The 20798-nt window shown below is 38.6% G+C and overlaps 1 protein-coding gene across 5 annotated transcripts in view; it reads left to right on the forward strand.

The window, feature by feature from the left end:
* Positions 1 to 12100: 12100 nt before the first annotated feature.
* Positions 12101 to 20798, forward strand: part of USP15 (ubiquitin specific peptidase 15) — a 59369-nt gene continuing 50671 nt past the window's right edge. For 2 of the 5 annotated variants that reach the window (XM_057376902.1, XM_057376911.1), the window contains exon 1: positions 12107 to 12256. In XM_057376902.1, the coding sequence (XP_057232885.1) occupies positions 12168 to 12256 (89 nt within the window). In that variant the 5' untranslated portion in view covers positions 12107 to 12167. Of the gene's footprint in view, positions 12257 to 20798 lie in introns of all 5 variants that reach the window. The other 3 variants (XM_057376927.1, XM_057376937.1, XM_057376919.1) reach the window with 3 other exon arrangements.

Consider the following 20798-nt stretch of genomic DNA (forward strand, 5'->3'; position numbering starts at 1 on the left):
ATAAGATGTTCTGTTCCCCACTGTTTCTTTCTGATTGTCTTTCTTTCTCAAAGTTTTAACCACTTATGTTTTAATAAAGGAAAGGGGRAAAATTGCACCCAGGCTTGTGTATGTGCATTAAAAACATTACAAGATGGCCTAAAGGTTGTTGAAGACTTTGCGTTTTATGGTMCTTTAACAGTAGGGCGAAAAGATGTATTTTGATATAATCTTTCTGCATACTGATGAATACAGGCAAAAGTAGAGCTTTTCAAGAGTCAAGAGCAGAAGTAGTATTATTTAGAATATTACCGGATTTATTCCAAAACAACCTTAACCTGTGCAGGGGAAGTGGACAGTGGAGAACAGGATGGGACCAAAGCATGAATAGAATATGAAAACTTTCAAATTTTGTAAATTGCAGATTTCAAGATATTTTCAAATGCATGACCAAAAGGAAACTTCTTTTTTTTTTTTTTTTTTTTTTTTTTTTTTTTTTTTTTTTTTTGCGAGAAGAGAACTTAAGAGCTTTTCATCTTGGCTGAAGACAATCAGCTATTAATTCACCATGAAAAAATGCCTCTGATTAGTACAGAATAAAAAAAAATCCAGTCCACATATATAAAAGGTTATATTATCTATTTAGTGCTATACCTTTCAATGAGATTACAAATGTGGAGCTAATGGATTACATAGTTAATAGCCTGACTATAAGTAATTTCTCCTGTGTAAATATGGCAGAATATTATATATACTTAAGGAGAATAACAGCCACTTAGATCGCAGAATCTGCAGGGCTTGGAATTCACACTGACTAAGCTTTGCCTTTTGTGTCAAGCCTTTCTCCATCGCATACGGCAGCAGAATCTAAAGGATGTGTGTCTTTGAATTTTTCTGCTTTTATGGCTCTCAYTGACTGATTCCCTTGAAGGTAGCAGTAGACAGCCTGTTCAGAGCTTGGATTGCATGAGGGCAGAGCACTGTGATGCCGTGGTGCTGCTCAGGGGGCCTCACGTGTGCGTCTCTCCAGTGTTAGCATTAATTCCACCCTCACCTGAMCAAAGTGAAGTTAGTTTCTTGTTACCCATGCTAAATAGTCACTTGTGGGTGGACGTAAATGACACCACCTGACTCCTGCACATGCATGCCCTGCCTGGCATGCAACTTCCTGCCAAAACATTTCCCCTGAGGGACTGAGTGCCTCACTTCTGACCAAGTTGCAGAACTCCACCACCTGCCAGATTGCCTCACATAGCAAGTCAGTTCAAATTTCCATTTCTTTCTCACCCACAGCGCATGGTAAACATAGCATAAGCATCTTGGCTTGATCTTGAATGTGCATAACTCTCATTTTCCAAAACCCAGCACAAATGTAATGTATGGATGATAAACAGTGAGGGAGGTCAAGAGCCTTGGGTACATACCTTGTATGATCATGAATATGAGAATAATTTTGACATTTCTATTCTGACCAATGATTAAGCATGTATAGTTTTCTTCTAAAAGTGTATTTTGTGGCCCTGTAATTCAGTATTCACAATGAGCAAAATTAGTATTTTTACTTGTGGTTGGGGACACAGATCCATAGTAGCTGCAGTGTCACGCTACTGTGCTGGGATTTCACAGCTGGAAGCAGGCTCAGTGTTTAGAGCTTAGTGTGGAAAATTTTGCTTTTCCAAGCAGTTCAGAGGCATCTCAGATGTCTCTGCTCTGCACAGAAGGCATAGCCTGGGATGCAGAGAGATGCTGCTGCTAGAGTGATAAACCCACTACATTAATCTTCTTTGTTTTCCTCCCACTTTAAGCTTCAGGGCATATCTGTTGCTCCTGACAGCCACCAGAGTTGCCTCCTTATCCACGAGTGCCCTGGTTTTCACTGCCAACAAGCACCCACAAATGTCAGAGAAGCCCACGGAGTCTGRGAGAGGGATTTCTGAAAAAYTGAGAGCAAGCATTGCAATGGGAAGGTTTTGCCAGCAGATGTCAGAAGGCAGAATGCAGATAGCACACCGTCTCACAAAATCCTGAAAAATGACATTTCTGTCCTCTTATGCTTCTCCTGCCTGCCTTCTCCACTCCGTCTGGAGCATATATGTATAACCATAGGTATAGAAAATCATTCAGGGARCACTGACTTGGCAGTTTTTTTTTTCATTGGAGCTTCACACAGATAAAAAGCAAAAGATCCAACATCCTGTTAAGCTTCACATGACATATGCAAGAGAAAGAGTTRTCTAAAATTTGAAGTTGCTAAACAAGCTGAATAATAACAAGTTCTGTGAGCTCTGGAACTAATGAAGTCTCATTTTTTATTGATTTTATCTCATGGTTTATTGAAGTTTTCCTAATCTGGGAAACTTCAAATCTTTCTTTTTTTGTGTAATGGTGATCCTAAGGGACTGGTTTTCAGAGAGATGCTGAAATATCTCTGTGTGGCTTTTTTCTTCCCAGGCATCCTTCCTTATTGAAATTGAATAAATTTAGGACTACTACCCAGCTCCCAAATTTTGTTGAAATCAGATGGGGCTCCAAAATTCACAAGGCTTTTTTCTACAGGCAACCTAGCAAAAGAAAATGCAAGGACAGCTTAATCTATTACAGACTCAGATTAATGAGGCCATTTACTTCATAGTATAACTCTGCTAGAATTACTTAAACATTTGAAATTTCACTGGCAATTTAAATGTTCCATTAAGTATTCTGATGATTCCTCATTTTTCTACCAGATTATGAATTTATAGAATATACATAAATGTGTCTGATTGACCATCAATCTTTGCTTTGAAACTCAGTTCTTGTGTCCGCATACTAGTAGGTTACTTCTTCTCCCTTGTTTCTCCCTTCTTTCCAGAACAGAGAGTAAGTGGCATGAAATGCCACCTTGCACATGATTTCCACATCCCTCCAGCACAACCAAACAGGCACCATTGGGAACAGTGAGAGAAGATTCTCCTTCTACTGGTGTCCTGTGACCCCCAGCTGAAGTTACTCTGAACTTCTACACTGATCTCAGCAAGAATAAGATTAAACGTCCAGCACATTTCTCTTAATGTAAGCTTGTGCTTATTCCAGCTCTTTTGATTATATGTATTTTTACTGTGCCAAATTAATGAGCTTTTTTAAAATTATTTTATCATATTTTAAGCTTTAATTACTCTAGCTCTTAATATGTACATAAAATTAGTTTGATTTTATTAGCTATGGTCTAAATTAATACCCTTAAAATTAATACCTTTGTATTGTGAAGCTGTTTCTTGTTGCATTATAATGGTTACTTATCCATCCTGACCTGAGATTATATTGCATCATAAAAATATAGCAACAGATTTTTAAAATTAAACAGAATTTTTATGAAGCATGAATAGTAGTAATGTGGACTCATCTATGCTCATCTATAATAATGATCCCTTTTGAGCTATTTTTACAGAAATGGGTCAGTTCTGTGAAAACATAGAATGTAGCCAAACAGACTTTGACAAGACTGCAATGTTTAATTTTATCACTTTCACATTTGAAAAATCATCCTCAGCAGATAGATTCACAGCCATTTCAGTGTCTGGTAACACAACTGTACAATTACTAATGCAGTCATGGGAGTCATAGCAAGCAAAATTTCTAAATGGTACACCTGGAAATTACATCYGGATAAGCGCAAGCCAATTTACTTTTTACATAAACAAATTAGAGAATGGTGATGACAATTGCTCAAAACCAAAGTCCATACACCTTAATAATTTTCTGGAGTTAGATTTGAGAGTGTTGTTCATGGGTTTTTGGTGATTTTTTWAAAAATAATATCAATACAGATTTGTAAATATAAAATCAATACAGACTTGATAATATCAAATCAATATCAARCCAATACAAACCTCCCCTCCACAGCCTGTGCTTACTCAGCTCACCTCCACTCTGCCATCCCTTTCCCAGTGCAAGTTCTGTCTGTGATGGTAAGCTTGTTCTTCCTTTTTCCTCCTCTCCTATTATCAAAGGCAACACACACTTGATTACCCCTTTTTAGGCCAATGACTCAATTTATGGAGACATCTGAATTCAATCAGAACCAATGACAGAATATATTAAATTTTAATGTTATATTTTAACKTGAGACAGTATTTTTAAAGTACTTACACTGGTTTTCAAAAGCATATCCTGCTTATTCTAAAGAAAACTCAAAACAGCTTACTTGAATTGCCTCAAGAGTGTAAAAGCAGCTTTCCCACTTGCGATTATCTCCCCTCAAAGAGATAAACAAGTAGATAAGAAATAATGGAAACAGGCTTTCCAGCACAAACTGAAACCAAAGACTCTTGGGCTGTCACAGATCAGGAGAGAAGAAGAAACAGTGGGAAAAAAATGGTTTTGCTCCTAGGAGTCTAATAAGTTAAGCTATCTCACCCAGTCCAAACTGAAACCCCAAATATAGTGGTTTTCTAGTGTACAGAAGTCTCTGACCTTCAGTTGTTTTCTTGAATAAAAGCAACACTGAATGATATAATTCTGTAGGCTATTGGATCCAGCTAAATCTAACAAGTTTGTGTGTGTCTGTCCACAGATCATGGAGGATTGTACTCCAGTATTCCTGCTTGAATCAATAAAAGGTGCAAATGGTTGGGGAGATGAAAATTCACCGTTTTCTCAAAAAAAAATAATGCCATACATACCAAAAGGAACAGGATGCAGAAGAGTGGATGGCAAAAGATTGAAAACATATTTAGTTTAAAGAAACCACAACCTCATATTCAGCTTATTTGCTTCTAGCCTCCAGCACCCTTTCACACTGTATATTTTCCAATATATTCACACAGAACACCCCAAATAGAAAGGGTGGGGAGAGTTTCTCTGAGGCCTACAAGGTTAATGCACTGAAAAAACATCTCAAGAGGTAAAAATAGTATCCAGCAAAACTTAGCCATAGTGATCTCTGTCATAGCGTGCTGGTGGGTCCTGTGGTTCGCAAGAACAGCACACCGTCCTTGCGCACAGCCAACTCCTTCAGCAAAAGTACTGCTTTGTCATGCACTACAACACAATCAAGGGAAGTTCTCTAAAATGTAGAAAACTGTGTCCCTTTATATGCAAATATTAACTGTAAAATAAAAAACGTAAGTATGAGCACAAAAGCTGCAGGACAGTGATAACAGTGTGTTGCGACTCTGAATTTTGTCCACTTCAAAAAAAACAGGTCCACCACTGATGCAAAGGCCAGGCCTCTCCAGCTACTGTCCTGCTCCAGCATGCTTGTATTTAGATGCAGGTAAATGGAGTGGGAAGGACAGGGAGGTATGGGGTAAATGGGGGCAACACCAGGGCCTGGGAGACATGGCAGCTCTGACACAGAGGTCTTTGAAACTGCTTCTGCTTCATCATTACCTCAGGAGAAAAAAAAAAGAAAAAGAAAAAAAAATATGTATTCGTTTAAAGATCCTTGAAAATTCAAAAGGAAATAATTTCATTTTGAAATATAAATCAGGTTTGATTCTCAATCAGTGATTTTTTTTAATGTATTATAGGCTGAAGTTTATTCCAAATGCCAACAGTAAAATAATTTTGTCGTATCTGAACAAGGCATGAGTCTGACCTATACTGAATGACCATCCCCTGAAGTAGTTCAGGCTGCTTCTTTCAAGGGAAATCTTGAATCATCTACAGGATCAATATAAAACTCCAAAATAATAAAAATTGCATATCTATATTTCCATTGCTAATGTGACCCATTTAATAAATTGTATTTCTTCTAGTGTCAGCNACTGAATGATATAATTCTGTAGGCTATTGGATCCAGCTAAATCTAACAAGTTTGTGTGTGTCTGTCCACAGATCATGGAGGATTGTACTCCAGTACCCAGTACTCCAGAATCATCTACAGTATCAATATAAAACTCCAAAATAATAAAAATTGCATATCTATATTTCCATTGCTAATGTGACCCATTTAATAAATTGTATTTCTTCTAGTGTCAGCTAGCCAAAAAAAAAAAAAAAAAAGGAACAGTCATTTTTGCAATCCGAAGCAGAGTGGAGAATACACTTTGTCCCAAGCACAAGGTTTAGATGTGTGCTGGGTTAAAGCTACAAAGTCAACAAGCTAAAGAGATAAAACAGGTGCCTAAACATTCCTGTTGATATACACCAAGGAGTGTAGCTATACAGATAAGCACATTCTCAGACACAGACTTTCCTATTCCCACCCCTTCTTCTTTCGTTTAAATCATCAATCCCATGCCTTGGATCTGCTTTCAGTCTGGATTAGCCTTGTGCTGAGTTGTTCCTACATACACTGTGGCAATTAAAGCCCAAGCCCCTGTTAAAAGGTGTCTTACTCACACAGGAAGGAGAGATGGTTTTAAAGTTCATTTTCCCCAAAGCACTGGTGAACCTGAACTCCGAACCCCACATTAGCCAACCAACCCCCTGTTCACCGTCATCACCAATTGTACTTCCCACCTTGAAGTGGAAACCCCTTTCCCATGTACTATTACAAGAGGCAGTTTGATCCCATTGCAGAAGGTGAAACTGGATTTTTGTGCAACAGATTCCAGAATAACTGAATTACATGCATGTACCACAATTTGCCATTGTTTCTTCTCACAATACTCCTGAGTGCACCCAGCAAGGGATAACACTGATATTCATTAAAACAAGGTACTTTTTCACTTTGTGAGAAATTCACTAATCACCAAAAGCTCCTACAGCTTCTTCTGGAATGCCAGAGCAGCAACTCAAGAATTTTTCCATTTCTAAAACTTCTCTGTGTCTGAGTATTTTGATCAAAATATTTATTTCTCAGTCAAAATGTTTTATCATGTGCATATATATTTTCAGGTTACAATAAGTCTAACCAGCAGTAATGTTTTATTCTAAAGGAGGTTTGGRAAAGGAAAGCAGAAACCACCTCTCCAAAATGTACAGTATTAAAATATAACTTTATGTAATTCTGCATGCCATGTATAAAAAATAATATACCTTCAATGAGATATTTCCTTAATGGCTGTCATTCATACACGTACATGTTTGTGCATGTAAAATGGGAAGTTGTTCTAATGCAATTGGTATATTGCTGCATGTTCTGTTAGATTCCAGTGATACTTAGTTAATTATTTGAATGTGAATTTATTCATACTCGAGATAACCAAACAGTAAAAATATRCTGAAGCAAGTTTACTTGTGCCAACATTTAGTACTGCAACTTCTCTGTTGGCTGTTTTAGGTCCTGCAGTAAATCATGCCTTTATCTCATTCCACTTAAGCACCAATTATTTTTCTTGAATAGCAGTCTATTTTTAGCACACAATGTGCAAATCTTACAAAACCTAACCTCTACATTGTGTTTAGATTTCATATATCTCCAACACCTAGTCCTTAAAGTCTACATTATGAATTATCCCTTTGAAACTATGGCTYTTGAATTACATTGTTGACATGCTTTTGTGCACAATTAATGCGGGTRATTTTCTGTCTTGCCTCTAAAACCAAGTAGTTCATTTAGCAACCACACAGGAGAATATTTGGATCCATTCTGATGTGCAAATTAAACACAGGAATTGATAACAGTTTCCACATATCAGAAAACCATGGCTAACACCATTATACCTTTGAAAATAGTTTCTGTGTTAAAAATTCCTAAAGGAAAAAAAACATTTTTGAAGACACATACAAATGTTAACTAATTTGTAGCAATCTAAAATGGGGGGGTGGGTACAGAAAAAAAAAGCACTGAATTAAGGAAATGGGAAGTAATTTCATGTTGTGCAAAATGTAATTACTGCTTAGACTAATATCTGATCAGATCATTAAAAGCCTATATTTCAGATATTTTTATTTCAAGTCGCAGGCCATTAGAATTTAACATATATTTCAGTGTATGTTTAACACATGGTTAATCAACAGGAATAGAATTGATTACCTACATTTTTAACATGACATTTTMATATTTCTATATAGCATATTTAGCATATATTTCTTTTAATTCTTTGCATCGTGTAATTAGAACTCATTCCTCAAAAAACTAAAAGTAAAAAGGAATGCTCTCCAAAATTTGAAAAATTCAGAATTGGCTTTTCTTCCATTGTTTTCCATAAATTAGGAATACTTCTGGGATACCCTTTGTTAATTTCAYGGAATTTTTCGCTATCATCTTTCCCCCACATTTAGATTTTTGATCATTCTGTCCAAGGATGCCTGATCCTAGATTTAGTACATGAAGGCAAGAAGGTAAAAGAAACCTGAGCATGTAGCATTATACACGTTTAAAAACTATCTGTTCCTTTCTCAAGAGCCTTTTTCTCTCACATGAAAGGTGACATTACAATTTTGGTAATACTAACTATTAAAAATGTAGAAAAAATGTATCAGTCTGATGAGATACATTAGAGAACCAACGCATTTTTTAATGTTGGCTTTTTTCTTATCCCAACAAAAGTGTGTTATTGCAATAATAGCTAGTAATTTCAATTCTATCTAGCTAAAACAAGAGTTTAACATGGCTGTGTTCAGCCTCTGTGAATGAGACAGACGATGCACAGACTGGATTAGAAATATAATTCAMACCTACAGTGCAATCATAGTTTTATATCTGGGACAGAAATGGGTGTCTTAATTACATGCTATTTCTCCACCTCTCAGTCTGTCAAATTTATTCAGCGCTTTCTTTCTTCCTTTAAAAAAGCTATATTCTTACCTGCTTCTGTMCATCCTTCAACTCATGCTTTCTTGGGTTCCCATAGCTTTGATAAATACTGAATTTTTGTTCCTATATCTTCCCCTGTTATGTTTACCTTACAGTAGCTCTGCTCTTATTTAMCTTTAGTCTACCATTATTTCTGCATTCTTGGGTTTTTTATTGAACTATCTCAAAGAGGTTTGCAATTACTATTTAAAAATTACCAACTTCCATACAGTAAAAAACAAGTATAGGGGACTAAAACCAGCAGTGATGGCACTGGTAATTGACCTTTTGCTCCACTTTGAGCTCACAAAAACATATTCTGCTAGTAAAATCAGCTCTACAAGGGTTTCCATCAGATTTCTCAACCAAAAATGAAATTACTTATGTCTTCCTAACTGTATGAACACTATATATAAAATACACTCATATCCATTCTAACATGTCAATCTCTGTGTCTGATGCAGCTCCWAATTGAAAACAAAATTCACACAGCCACCAGTGGCTGTAAGCTCCCCACAGACCACTGGGGAAGGGAACCTGAAGCCCTCTCCACAAATTCACAAATGTGGTGTAGGTGGTTGTCCTGGTTCCAGCCCGGACTGGGTTCATCTCACRGTGGCTTGCAGAGGACATGGCCAGGACCCAGGGCATATACTGTGCCACCTCACATCCTTGCCAGTGGTGGGGGAAAGGGACTCTCTTCCTGAGAGAAGGAATATCTTCTGGCCAGCTAAGGGAGGCAGAGGAGAAGTGGTGTGATGCCGGTTCTGAGCTGGAGGGATTTGTTGTGGTGGTGTAGCTGTGGTCAGGTCGAGCTCTGAGATGATCAGTTTTGCATGTGAATCACTCTCTTTTTGTACACTTTTGTTGTTAATATTGTTGCTGTTACTGTTTGTTTTCTTAGCTCATTGCTGCTCCCAATAAATTGTTCTTATGTCAACAATGATTTTCACCTTTTGGGCTTCCAATTCTCCTCTCCAGTCATGCTGCAGGAGGGATGGAGGAGTGGAAGGGACAGCAAGTGAGTAGCATGTGGTTTGGAGAGTCTCAGTGGGAGCACTAAATTAGGAAGTACCATTCTTAAATAATGGAAATCGTCCTGAGATAAATAAATAAAAAGTGTTGAAGTGAATTATTCTGTATTACCTGTGAGTGAGACTTGCAGTTGTCTGTTATTTTTACAGAATTTATTGTGTACAGACATTTCCACTACTGAGATGCAGCACTTCTCGTGTCCCCAAAACACCAAGTCATATTTAAAGCTTCATTAGCCAGGTCCACTAATTGACTTGAAAACAAGGACTGAGAGCTTAAAATTTGTGTTGTATTGGGAATCAATAGACTCATCACTTTACACAGTTTGTTTTCTGCAGCCCACTTGCTGAATGTCTGTGCTGCTATAGGCTGTATTAATTGTGCCCTTTCTTAGGATCAAGCTTTAAAACCACAAGGAATGTTTATAAAAATTTATCCATTAGCAATGAAGTTGGGCGAAGATGAAGGCCCGCTGGTAGCTGGAATGCCTGCCACCTCAGCTAGCTTTACAGCATCCTGCACTCACTTATATCACAAGCAGTAAGATATAAATCTGTACAAGAAATGCTTGGGTTTCATTAGAGAAGGTAGATCATTCATCACTATCTCCAGTGCTGTTTCTGTTTACCGGGTGGTTTAAAATTTAGAGATCCTCAGGCACTGTCTAGGAACCGAGGTACTTGGAAACAATTCCTTGCCAGCTGATAACGTATTAAAAACCGCCCAGATTTAACATTAACATGCGTTTGCSAAGAATGTGAGTAAAGTTTAAGATACTGTTTCACTATAAAAACCACAATTGTTTCACATGAAGCRCAGGCAGTCTCAGAGTCTTACTCTGGTCTCTCCTTAGCAATCCTTAAAGCTCTGCTTCAAACTACACATTGTATGCTTTGCTGTCTCTATTTGTAGCACCTAATACCTGTATCCATTTCTGCACCACAAATAGACTGAACTCGGGAGCAGGAGAGCTGCCACTGAGTAACTGCAGTTATGCAACGCAGAGCAGAGGCATGGTGGCTCCAGGTGACCGTCTTGGCAAAGTAAGCTGGTGATGGTCCTGCTACAGACTGTTGAGCAGTTGTGCTGTTTTCCAGCATGGTGGATTGAGAAATATTTTCCCCCACATTTCCATGAAAATATAATTTTGATATAAATTCAATTTTGGCACAGAGATAACTTTCAGTGTGTAAAACACTGTTCTTATTTGTCCCCATGGTGTGTGTGTCATCGGAACTTGTCGAAGTTCTTTCTAACTTAGAGATTCTAACCCAGAAATTTATTCCTGAAGCAACTGGAAAACTTCATSCTGTTGTCCAGTTYAGTTTTCTCTCATTAAAGTAGCTATTAGATCCACAGCTCTTCCTCACATTTATCTTTTATTTCCCTGCCCCTCCTCCTGGAATTTCATATTCCAGCTCCTAGAGAAGCCATGAATGTCATCACCGGTTGCTCTGAGCTCCTGAGAGTTCTTGSATGTATGATATGATTTTCATATCCTCTTTCCAGACACAAACTATTTTGCCTTTATTTCAACATCCTCGTCCTCACTGATAATCCTGACAGAATACTTACTTAGCTTAATCCAGACAAAATACTTACTTAGCTTTGTACTACCACATCTGCACAACAGCCTTACTTCCATTCTTTTTTGCASTGCACCTAAGTAGCACATTTTAGTGCTCTTTATAACAGCTACATGCTATTATAKTCTATGTGCTAATTAGCTAATAATGCCTAATAGTTTCTAATACATGACTGGCAGCCTGGGATACATTCCTGGTGTTAAGTGATACAACGCAACAAGCTGTAATGATTTGGRCAGAGGGAGAGGGCTAGGTATACAATTGCAGGCATTTCACATAAACCAGCTAGACAGACAAGAATAAACTCTTGTTTTCAAATGTTTCTAACCAGCACCCCAGCCCTAAATTCCTACACCATTTCTGTTTTYTAAAATCTCTATACAAATGTGAAGACAGAGAGAACCCGGTTGTGTAATGTAACACGTGGCCTTACTTCTTTCTCTTTGTTTTGTGAAATGCCAAGCCACAGGTTGCACTGTTTGTACAAGGTTCAAATAAGAGCGGCTGAAACAAACACAACAAATTATCCGTTGGTTTCTGCAAAGGTCTGGAAAAGCTAATGCGAGTCACACAGACTATTTGAGCCCGCAGCAGTATTTGCACAACAACACAGACGATATCGGCTTATAGTGATCCAAACCACTCATCCGGTAGCGAGGCAAAAGGGATCTACTGGGGCACGGACGTCGCTACGGGGGGTGGGGACAGGCGGGGGGACGGACACAAGAGACGAAGGACCTCCGGGCCGCCAGGGGGCGCTGCACCGCCAGGCACCRCCCCGGTCTCCGCCCCGCGGCTGCCGGGAAGGGCGGGGCCGAGGCCGCCCCCCGCAGGCGTCACTCCCAGCATGCAGCGCGGCGCGCTCCTGCCTCTGCCGCCACTGCCGCTGCCGGGCGGAGAAGATGGCGGAGGGAGGCGCGGCGGATCTGGAGACTCAGCGCACGGACGTCGCGGCGCTGCTCAAAACCGCCCTCCGCAAGGGCGACACCTGGTGAGGGAGGAGCGGGGGGGCTCGGGCGGACCGGCGCGGGCGGCGACCCCCGCCCCCGCTTGGCTGCCGGAGGGACCGACCTCCTTCCCCTCTCCCTCCCCTCCCCCCCGCGCTCCCGGGGGCGGCTCGACGTCTCTCCCGCTGCCGGGAACGTGGAGGCGGGTGACAAGGGCAGGGAGGCAGCGCTGTTCCCCCCGCTGCCCGCCGCTCGGTTCCCGCAGCTCCTGCCAGGCAGGGAGCGGCCGCCTGGGTGCGGTGGGGCCTCGGCCTGGCCCGGGCTGCGGGCGGGCGGCGGGGGAGGCACCGAGGTCAGCGCCCTGCGGGGGAGGGCAGGCAGGGAGCGGCGCGGTGCCGGGTGGCAGCCCCGGATGGCGGGCCCGGAGCCCGCAGGGGGCTTGTTTTGGTTGCGCGAGAAGTACTGAGGCATGGGAGAAAGAGYCTTGCTACTAGGCGTTTCTTCCATTATCCAGGCTGAAATGGCCCCGGCTTCACCTTCAAGTTGTCAGAAATTGTATCTGTACTCTGGCCTGGGTGCCCTTATACCAGTTCGTGGCTGTGACAGGCCTTAACTTTAAATTTTATTGCGATGCAAACGTGTTAGCTTCTAAAGAAAGCGTCCCTGAAGGTGCGAATGGACCTTTATGATACCTTTTCGACAATGAACGCTTGAAAGATACGTTTTTCTGGTCAGTCATATTTCTTACTGTGCCATACATAGTAATAATCCATAGAATAATCAGTGATCGAAAAGAATTAGGTTAAAAAATCACGTCTTTTTGGCGTRTATTTGATAGTTGAGGTTCTATAGTGGTAGTTGTTTGAGGCTAGGAAAAGGGATTTTTTTAGGAGGGGAAAAAATAAGCAACTGATACTTTTTCCACCACTCAACCTCTTCATCTCTTTCTGTGTGAAACTGTCACCCAAAGACAAGGGCTGAAGCATTAACTTACAGAAAATTAACTATGAATACACAGAAGTAGAACTAGCCCACCTCATTTCAGCTGTCATCACTCACTGTTCCAGTTCTATAAAAGACTATATTTAACAGTGTTGATACTGCAGCATGTGTCAGAAGCATACATTCTGATGCATTATTCAAATACTGCTGAGTATATGTTCAGTGTTGGCATACGAACAGACTGCTYTTGAAACTGGAAAAGTATAAGCAACTAGAAAAAGGAAATGAATTCACATGGTAGTGTTGAAAATGACCAGTAGTAACAAAAGTGTGCTCAGACTTGATTTCTTTCAAGACTGTTTTTCTTATGGTTCTTTTGGGTTCTTCTCAGGTATTAAAACAATGTCTCAAGCCAYTAATATTGTTCAAAGTGGTAGTACTTTTATGGCAAGTTGCCAGCATGACCGAAAGTCTTGTCCATGTTCTTCAGAATTTAGAGTGGAGAAAACAATGAGATACATATGGAAAATATAAAGCTTTAGGGGTTTTCTCTTAGAAAAAAAGCCAACAAAAGAATAGGGCAAAGAGAGGCAGATCTTAGAGCAGCTAAGAAGTGGCTGTTGAATTTCTTCATTAATTCTTTGTGTAGACTGCAGAGAGAAAGAAATAAAATTGACTTGAAATGCAATGTTTTTAGAGTTAGATGTTGGAAAAAGAATTGCTAGAATTAGAAAACTGTTGAATAGACAGTTTRGTATGCTGTAGAGTTTGTTCCATTAGATGTTAAGAGTAGCTGAGATTTTGGGCTAGTTTGTCCCAGTGGTCATTTTTGCATTCATTATGGCTGGTTAATAAATTATTAAACTCTGAGAGATTGAGGATTCTTCCATCTCTCCATTTATCTTGTTTTTCTAAACATATATTAAATAAACATCAGATTTTTCCAAGAAAGAACCTCCTTTGTTTATCAGTTCTTTTGAATAAGAACTACTTATCTACTACTTATCTACTACTTTTGAATAAGAACTACTATCTACTAAGTTATCTACTTTCATTAATGAAGTTAGTATAAAAATTACACTTTCGTTCCATGAAACTTGAATTAATACAAGTTTTGCTTCTCATAGTATTGTCCAAAGGATCTTCAGGTTTCATTGTTGAAAGACATAGACTTCAGTTCAGGAAGAGAAAAAATGATGCATTTCATTGTATGTCTCCCAGTTTTAGCATCTGATGTGATTATTTTGAAATTCTACTGGTGCTTGACAAGAGAGGAAAATTTATTGTCTGAGGAGATTTTACCCTCTCATTTAGAGTGACAAAAAATACTGGTTGTTACAGCTGCAGGCAAATCCGAACTCAATCAGTGTCTTCAACTCACAGAAATTGAAGAGCTGTTGATGTTCATCAGATTTTTAGGCACAGTATAATTTGCGTGACCAACTGGTCTTGATGTCATCTAATGCCTTTGTAGCTGCACTGATATTCTTGAGAATCTTGCCAAATTTTTCTGGTTTTACAGTGTCACGGAAGTAGTTTTCAACACTGAAAATCACTGATCTTGGAACAGTTATGTTATAGAGGGGAAGACTGTCGGTTTTTRTATGTGACTTTTTGGGTGATTGCTCTGTAATTTCTTTCCCATATTAAGGTGCGATTTCTTGATTTTACCTTTAAAACCATCTTCTATCCTGACTTCCCTGTTGTTCCTGTTCTTCTGTGGCTTAGTCAGAGATGTCTCAATAGCTCAAATGTAACATTTGAAATGCATTCATACTCTTGGCTACCTCTTACACGTGGTATCCCTCCATGGTCTAAGATACACAGCCACATTTTATACCTTTAGGTGTCACCTACCAATAGATGTTTTACTTATAGTGCATGATAGTGACTTGAAACTAGMTAACAGCTCAGCAGTCAGTTTTACCACTTTTTTTCTCTCTTTCTCCCAGGGTTTCCCCGCTGTGTTTTTTTAATCTATTGCCATAACAATTTGTGAGCAGACAAGTATATAGAAGTTACTTGTATTTTTACAAGAGTAACTTGCAGAAGAATTAGGCTGTTTCACTGGACAAAAACTATCACAAGGAGTTTATTTAGTGGCTGAGGGAACGAATGCAATCATTAAATGTTTGAATAGGGAATGCCGACTAGCAGTACAAATATATCCTGTATACAGAACATATTAGCGAAACCATTATACTGTCCAGGTCTGGTGTCCACATGTCACAGAAGGTGTTCATTTAGAATTAGTTCAGACGTCTCAAAATCTAATAGGGAAACAGAAGCCTTGTCTTCCAGAGAAGAGCTTGGAGAGCCTTTGTCTGTTTTGATAGAGTTTTGAATTCTGTGCTGAAATACTTACGTAAGAGGAAGATGTCTTCTAGGATAAGGATTTTTAGACAGGCAGATAAAGATTTAAGACACTGTCTGTAAACTGAATCTAGTCAGGTTTAGGCCCAGAAGGAAGATGTTGATTTTCAGCTCTGTTAGCCAATAAATTTCAGTGCCAGTCATCACTTCACAGAGTGATGAGATAGATTATTAATCTCTTTGTGGCTTTTAAGACTTGCAAAATAGTAAAACCACAGAAGTACAGTATTCTGAGTTTTCAGATGTGTCTGATACACAGCACTTCTGAAGTTCTGCTGAGTCTAGGTAGGGTACTGTTATTATCCATAGACTACTTTTCTTAGATACTGAAAAAAATACTCTGTGGGAATTTCATTGCCTTTTCACTTGTAATACCTTGGTAACTGAAGAGARTAAGTAAATATGAGGTGGGGTAAAAATCCTTCCCAGTGAGTGATTAGTAGATACGAAAAGTTCAGCCTTAAAAAATTTTTCCTCCAGAAGTGAATTTTCCCACTGAAAACATAAAACATACAAGCATTTAAATTCTGGCTAYAGTGAAAACTCATGAATCTTGATGAACAGGCATCTGTAGCCCTGCTTAAAAACCTTGCAGTGCCCATCATTGATGACAACCTTGTTGCTGAAGTGCTTAGCTTTAATATCGTTTTACACTGTGGTCTTCACAGAATATCCTGAGCTGGAGGGGACCCACAAACATCATGTCCTGTGCAGGACATCCCCAGGAGTCATGTCATGTCACTTTATCTCAGTTTTGTCCTCTCAGTATTTTCCACATTTGATCATCCATCATTGTTCTGTACAGGARCACAATCTAGATTGAATGTTAATGGAAGATTTTACTTTGCGGAGGATGTGATGAGATGTTATGGACCTGCACCTCAGTAATATTTGGAATGATACCCAAAATTGGTTTGATAACTTCATAAAATGAAAAACAAGGAACAGTATGTCAATGTTCCAAGGAAAGATTAAGAGTTGGATCAGTTTTTTTCTTTCAAATGAGGTTTAAGTTGCTGATTATGACTTTAAAACCTTGTGGGTTGAAGTTTGATGTTAGATTTTTCTCACTGCATAAGGAATGCATATGACAAAGAGTTTACAAAGATTTAAATACTTCTGGGACAGTGCTTACAATGGAGATGAGTAGATGTGTTTTTCTTCTGTTAATTGATTAGGTGGGCTGACAACATGTTAAAACCATGTTTGTTCCAGGCTTTTACCTGAAAATTGAAAGGCAAACACTGACTTGTTAGATTATTTTTTAATCATAAGTCTTTACTTAAATCGAGCATTTCTAAGGGCATGCAAAACACKTACATGGTTGTTAATATAATGTTCACACTGAATTTAACATAAAATTGCACTTCACTGATTTTGTCTGAATTGTGCTTTTTGGTTGGCCTCTTGGCAATATGGACAAAGTGTATGCTGCTGAGGCTACTGCAGCACATTATGGGAGTGGAGCATGGTGATCTGTAGTGAGGATTTGATCAGTTGATTTGAAATCTTGGTACATTTTGTTGAACTCAACACTTACTTCTGAAGAGGAATCTGAAATACTTAGACTGATTTTTTGAAAATGGGAGGTAAACKATATATTTTTTTTCTCTTTGACCCCTGGATCTTTTTCTTGTGGATTTACCTCCATTTTGAATAAAAAGATGATGTAGCTTGTGTGATAGAGTAGAATAATTGTCATGATTTTGAACTTGAATAACTTGCTAATTCTTAAAGAAAATTTAATTTGAAGGCATCTATTAATTATGAGTGTATTTGGTCAAGCAATTTTTGCCACCATAAAGTAGAAATACRGATTGAAACACATTCTTACTTTCTTATTTTTATAGTTACAATTGTGCAAGAACAAAAATCAGATGCTGTGCCTTTAAGCAGGAGTCCTAATTTGCTTTCAGCAACACAGTTGTTCCACTTTGTCCTCTGTATTGCTTAATCTGTGCTCATGCACAGTGAGGAGGGTAAAAAAAATCCTCACCTTATCTCTCTGGACAATTTGCACAGTTTTACTGTGGAAAGTGAAATGGCTTCTGTTCAGAAGATACGATGTCCCAGCAGTACACGGTGCAGGAATGAGTGTCATTCTGTGAAGTGTTTTTATTACATGGTTAAGTTTTCTGGTTTGATTTTGAATTCAAAGAGCTGATGTATCACTCAATACAAATAAATCTAGGTTACATGTTGTTTAATTCTATCTGTATAAAATGGTCAAAAGAATTCAGAATGCTTTTGACAGCACCAGCAGTGTGAAATACCAAGATCTTAGTCATACTGTTCAGATATTTTTCTATTGACTTGGATGTTTAGATAAAGAATGAATGCTGTTGTACTTGTGTGATGTTCATATTATCTTAATTAGTTTTATTAAGTCAAAATACACAGTAAATTGCAGGTGAATTTAAATTACGTTAAAAAATTACAGCTCATGGGAGAATTTTAGAAATCAGTTGGTAAGTTTCCTGCTAGTACTTTCTTTTTTTCAGTGAACAATGTCCATATGTGATCATGCAGCTGTGGAATTTTAAAACTTCCAAAAACTTATAATTGACTTTCATTATTTGTTGAATATTATTTAAGAAATGAAAGTGTATTTACAAGTGTTGTAATAGCTTCATTTTTTTAATACTTGTAAGTTAATGTACAAAGGCTGTAAGCCTGTTTTGGGCTGCCTTTGAGGTTCTACAGTTGATCAGTTGGTCATACATAAGGATATGGACTTTTTTGTAAATTTAATTGAGTGTCAGAATTTTATTGGGTTTGCATGGCAAGGTGTTGTTATTGGGGCTGCTACAGGGGTGTCTTTTAGGAGAAGCTACCAGAAACTTGCCCTGTGTCTTACAGAGTCAGTGCCAGCTGGCTCCAGATAGACTGAATATCCCAAATTGAAAGGGACCCATAAGGATCATTGACTCCAACTTCCTGCTGTTTGCAGGACCCCCTAAAGCTAAACCATATGGCTAAGAGTGTTGTCCAGATGATACTTGAACTGACAGGCTTGGTACTGTGGCCACTTCCCTAGCAAGCCTGTTTCAGTGACCAGCCACCCTTTCTGGTGTTTCATGATGTCGATATAAACTTCCCCTGTTGCAGCTTCATTGCATTTCTTCATATTTTATCCCATTATCCAGCATTTCAAAGGACTCTAGAGTAGAAGTTGTCCCTTGTATATGATAATCCACTTCAGACAGCAGGAAACATTTTACAGAAGAGAGCAGATATACCTTRTGAAGCAATCTAAAGCTTTGCTCCGAAGTAAACACTGTGTAGTGAAGTACACCAGACTTGAGAACATGTTCRCATGTTCTATAGTTGTTGGTTCTACTTGGGCAAAGAAAATTATAAATAGGCATAGTATAACCAAGAAAAAACTCCTAAAACTAATCAAACTGTACAAATATGTCCAATATTATTAATACTGAAAATTCCATATTTGAGTGTAATTTTCAGCAAATGGTACTTGCATATTTTTGCTTACTTTTAGGGAAAATGTTTGGGACTATTCCAGTGTTTTATGTTATCAACTAGTTGGCTCTAACTGGCTTGGTTGTACTATTTTCTTCAAACAATTTGAGGTTACTGATTTATTTGAAATGTCTGTAAATGTCAGGCATTTGCTCTCTTAGAGTTAACCAGTTCATTTTGCTGTGCACTTGACTTAATTTTAAGGTTTGCCCCTCAAAGTAGAATATCTAGACATTTGAGACTTTTCTCATCTTTAATCTTTGTTCCAAATCCTCCCAAGTTTCTTTTACCCTGAAAGATGGGTTGGTTATCCTGCTTRCTAATTTAACTGATGATATCCCTGAGTGCAAAATTTGTGTTTCTTGGTTGAATGAAATCTTGATTCCATCAGATAACAAGCATTTCTTAATCTTAATTTTAAAATCTCAGTCAGGTCCGCCGTTCAAAAAGCTACTGTAGCATGTAGCCATGCGGAATTCTTTCCTGCATTAGGTAATAGTAACAAAAATAAAAGCAAAACATTGTACCAATATGTGTACTTACATTTTAGGACTTTGTTTTACTAATGCTGGGTATGCTATTTTTTTATCTAAGGCAACACATGTTACAGTGAAGTGTATCTGGTCCATGTGCATGCCCCAGGTTTTTAATACTTTTTCGTTAAGAAATGAGGGTTTCAGGTGTAGTTCTGTTTACTTAAGCTTTGTATTTTCCTTCTAAATTACTGGCTGTCAYTCGTAGGTAATACTTAGTTTTTGGGTGGTTGATTGTATCATGGATATTACTACATGGATGAAAAGATAAATTAAGGCGCCTTCCTACGGTTTGCCTTCTCTTGTGCAGATGAATAGTCTTGTTGATCTTGGTGAGAATGCTATATTGAATGTGTTTGAAGAACTTTGCTATAACTTACAAATCCATGATTATTACTTTTCCCATTAATGCTTAGAAGTCTGGGTTTTAGCTACAGAAGTGCTTTAATGGGTGGATTGATTCCCCCTAAACGGAGCATGGTGTAACTGTGCTCTTTTTTTTTCCCCCTTTCCCTCCACGATCTTTAATGTGGCAAGTGCTTCTTGCATAAAAATATAGTCTTTGAATGCAAATTTCTGTTTTCTCTATTCTGACTGGAAAAGTAGTGTTCCATTTCTTGATTAAGAGCAAGTTCTTGTAACGGGGTGTTCTGGTTTTGGTCAGGACAGAATTATTTTTTTCAGACTGAGGGGATGGAGCCTAGAGCCCAGCTCTGGGCATGTCAGGGTTGTTGCTCTCTACCTCCCCCAGGGATGGAAGTCAAGGACTCCCTCTTCTGAGAAGAGGGGTCTGTCTTCAGGTTGAGAAAAGGTTTGGGGAAGGGAAAGCTAATCCACCATTGTTCACTGTCCCCCAGGTTGAGCATTTTGCATGTAGATCACCCTCTTTTTTTCATTTATATTATTAATGTTGTTGCTGTTATTCTTAGCTTTCTTTATCTCATTGCTGTTTCCAGTAAATTTTTTCTTATCTCAGCCTGTAATTTCTGCATTTTGCCTATCTCACTGGAGAGAGGCGGGGAGCAGTTTGTGGGTTTTTTCCAGTCGGAGTACTAGACTGGGGAATACCATTCCTAAACCAGGACAAGGGGGAAAATTACAGCTGTTGTGACTGTGTTCAATAATAACTCAAAATGGCATTTCTTACCTGTAGAAGATTTCTATTGAAGCAAAAGTAGCAGAATGTTCATTAAAATGCCTTATATGTATGAAACATATATATGCATGTGAATGCACATGCATGCTTAAGCCAGTGGTT

The sequence above is a fragment of the Malurus melanocephalus genome, unplaced genomic scaffold, assembly GCF_030028575.1.
Source record: "Malurus melanocephalus ecotype Western Australia unplaced genomic scaffold, MMel_1.1 scaffold_10, whole genome shotgun sequence".
Lineage (NCBI taxonomy): Eukaryota > Metazoa > Chordata > Aves > Passeriformes > Maluridae > Malurus > Malurus melanocephalus.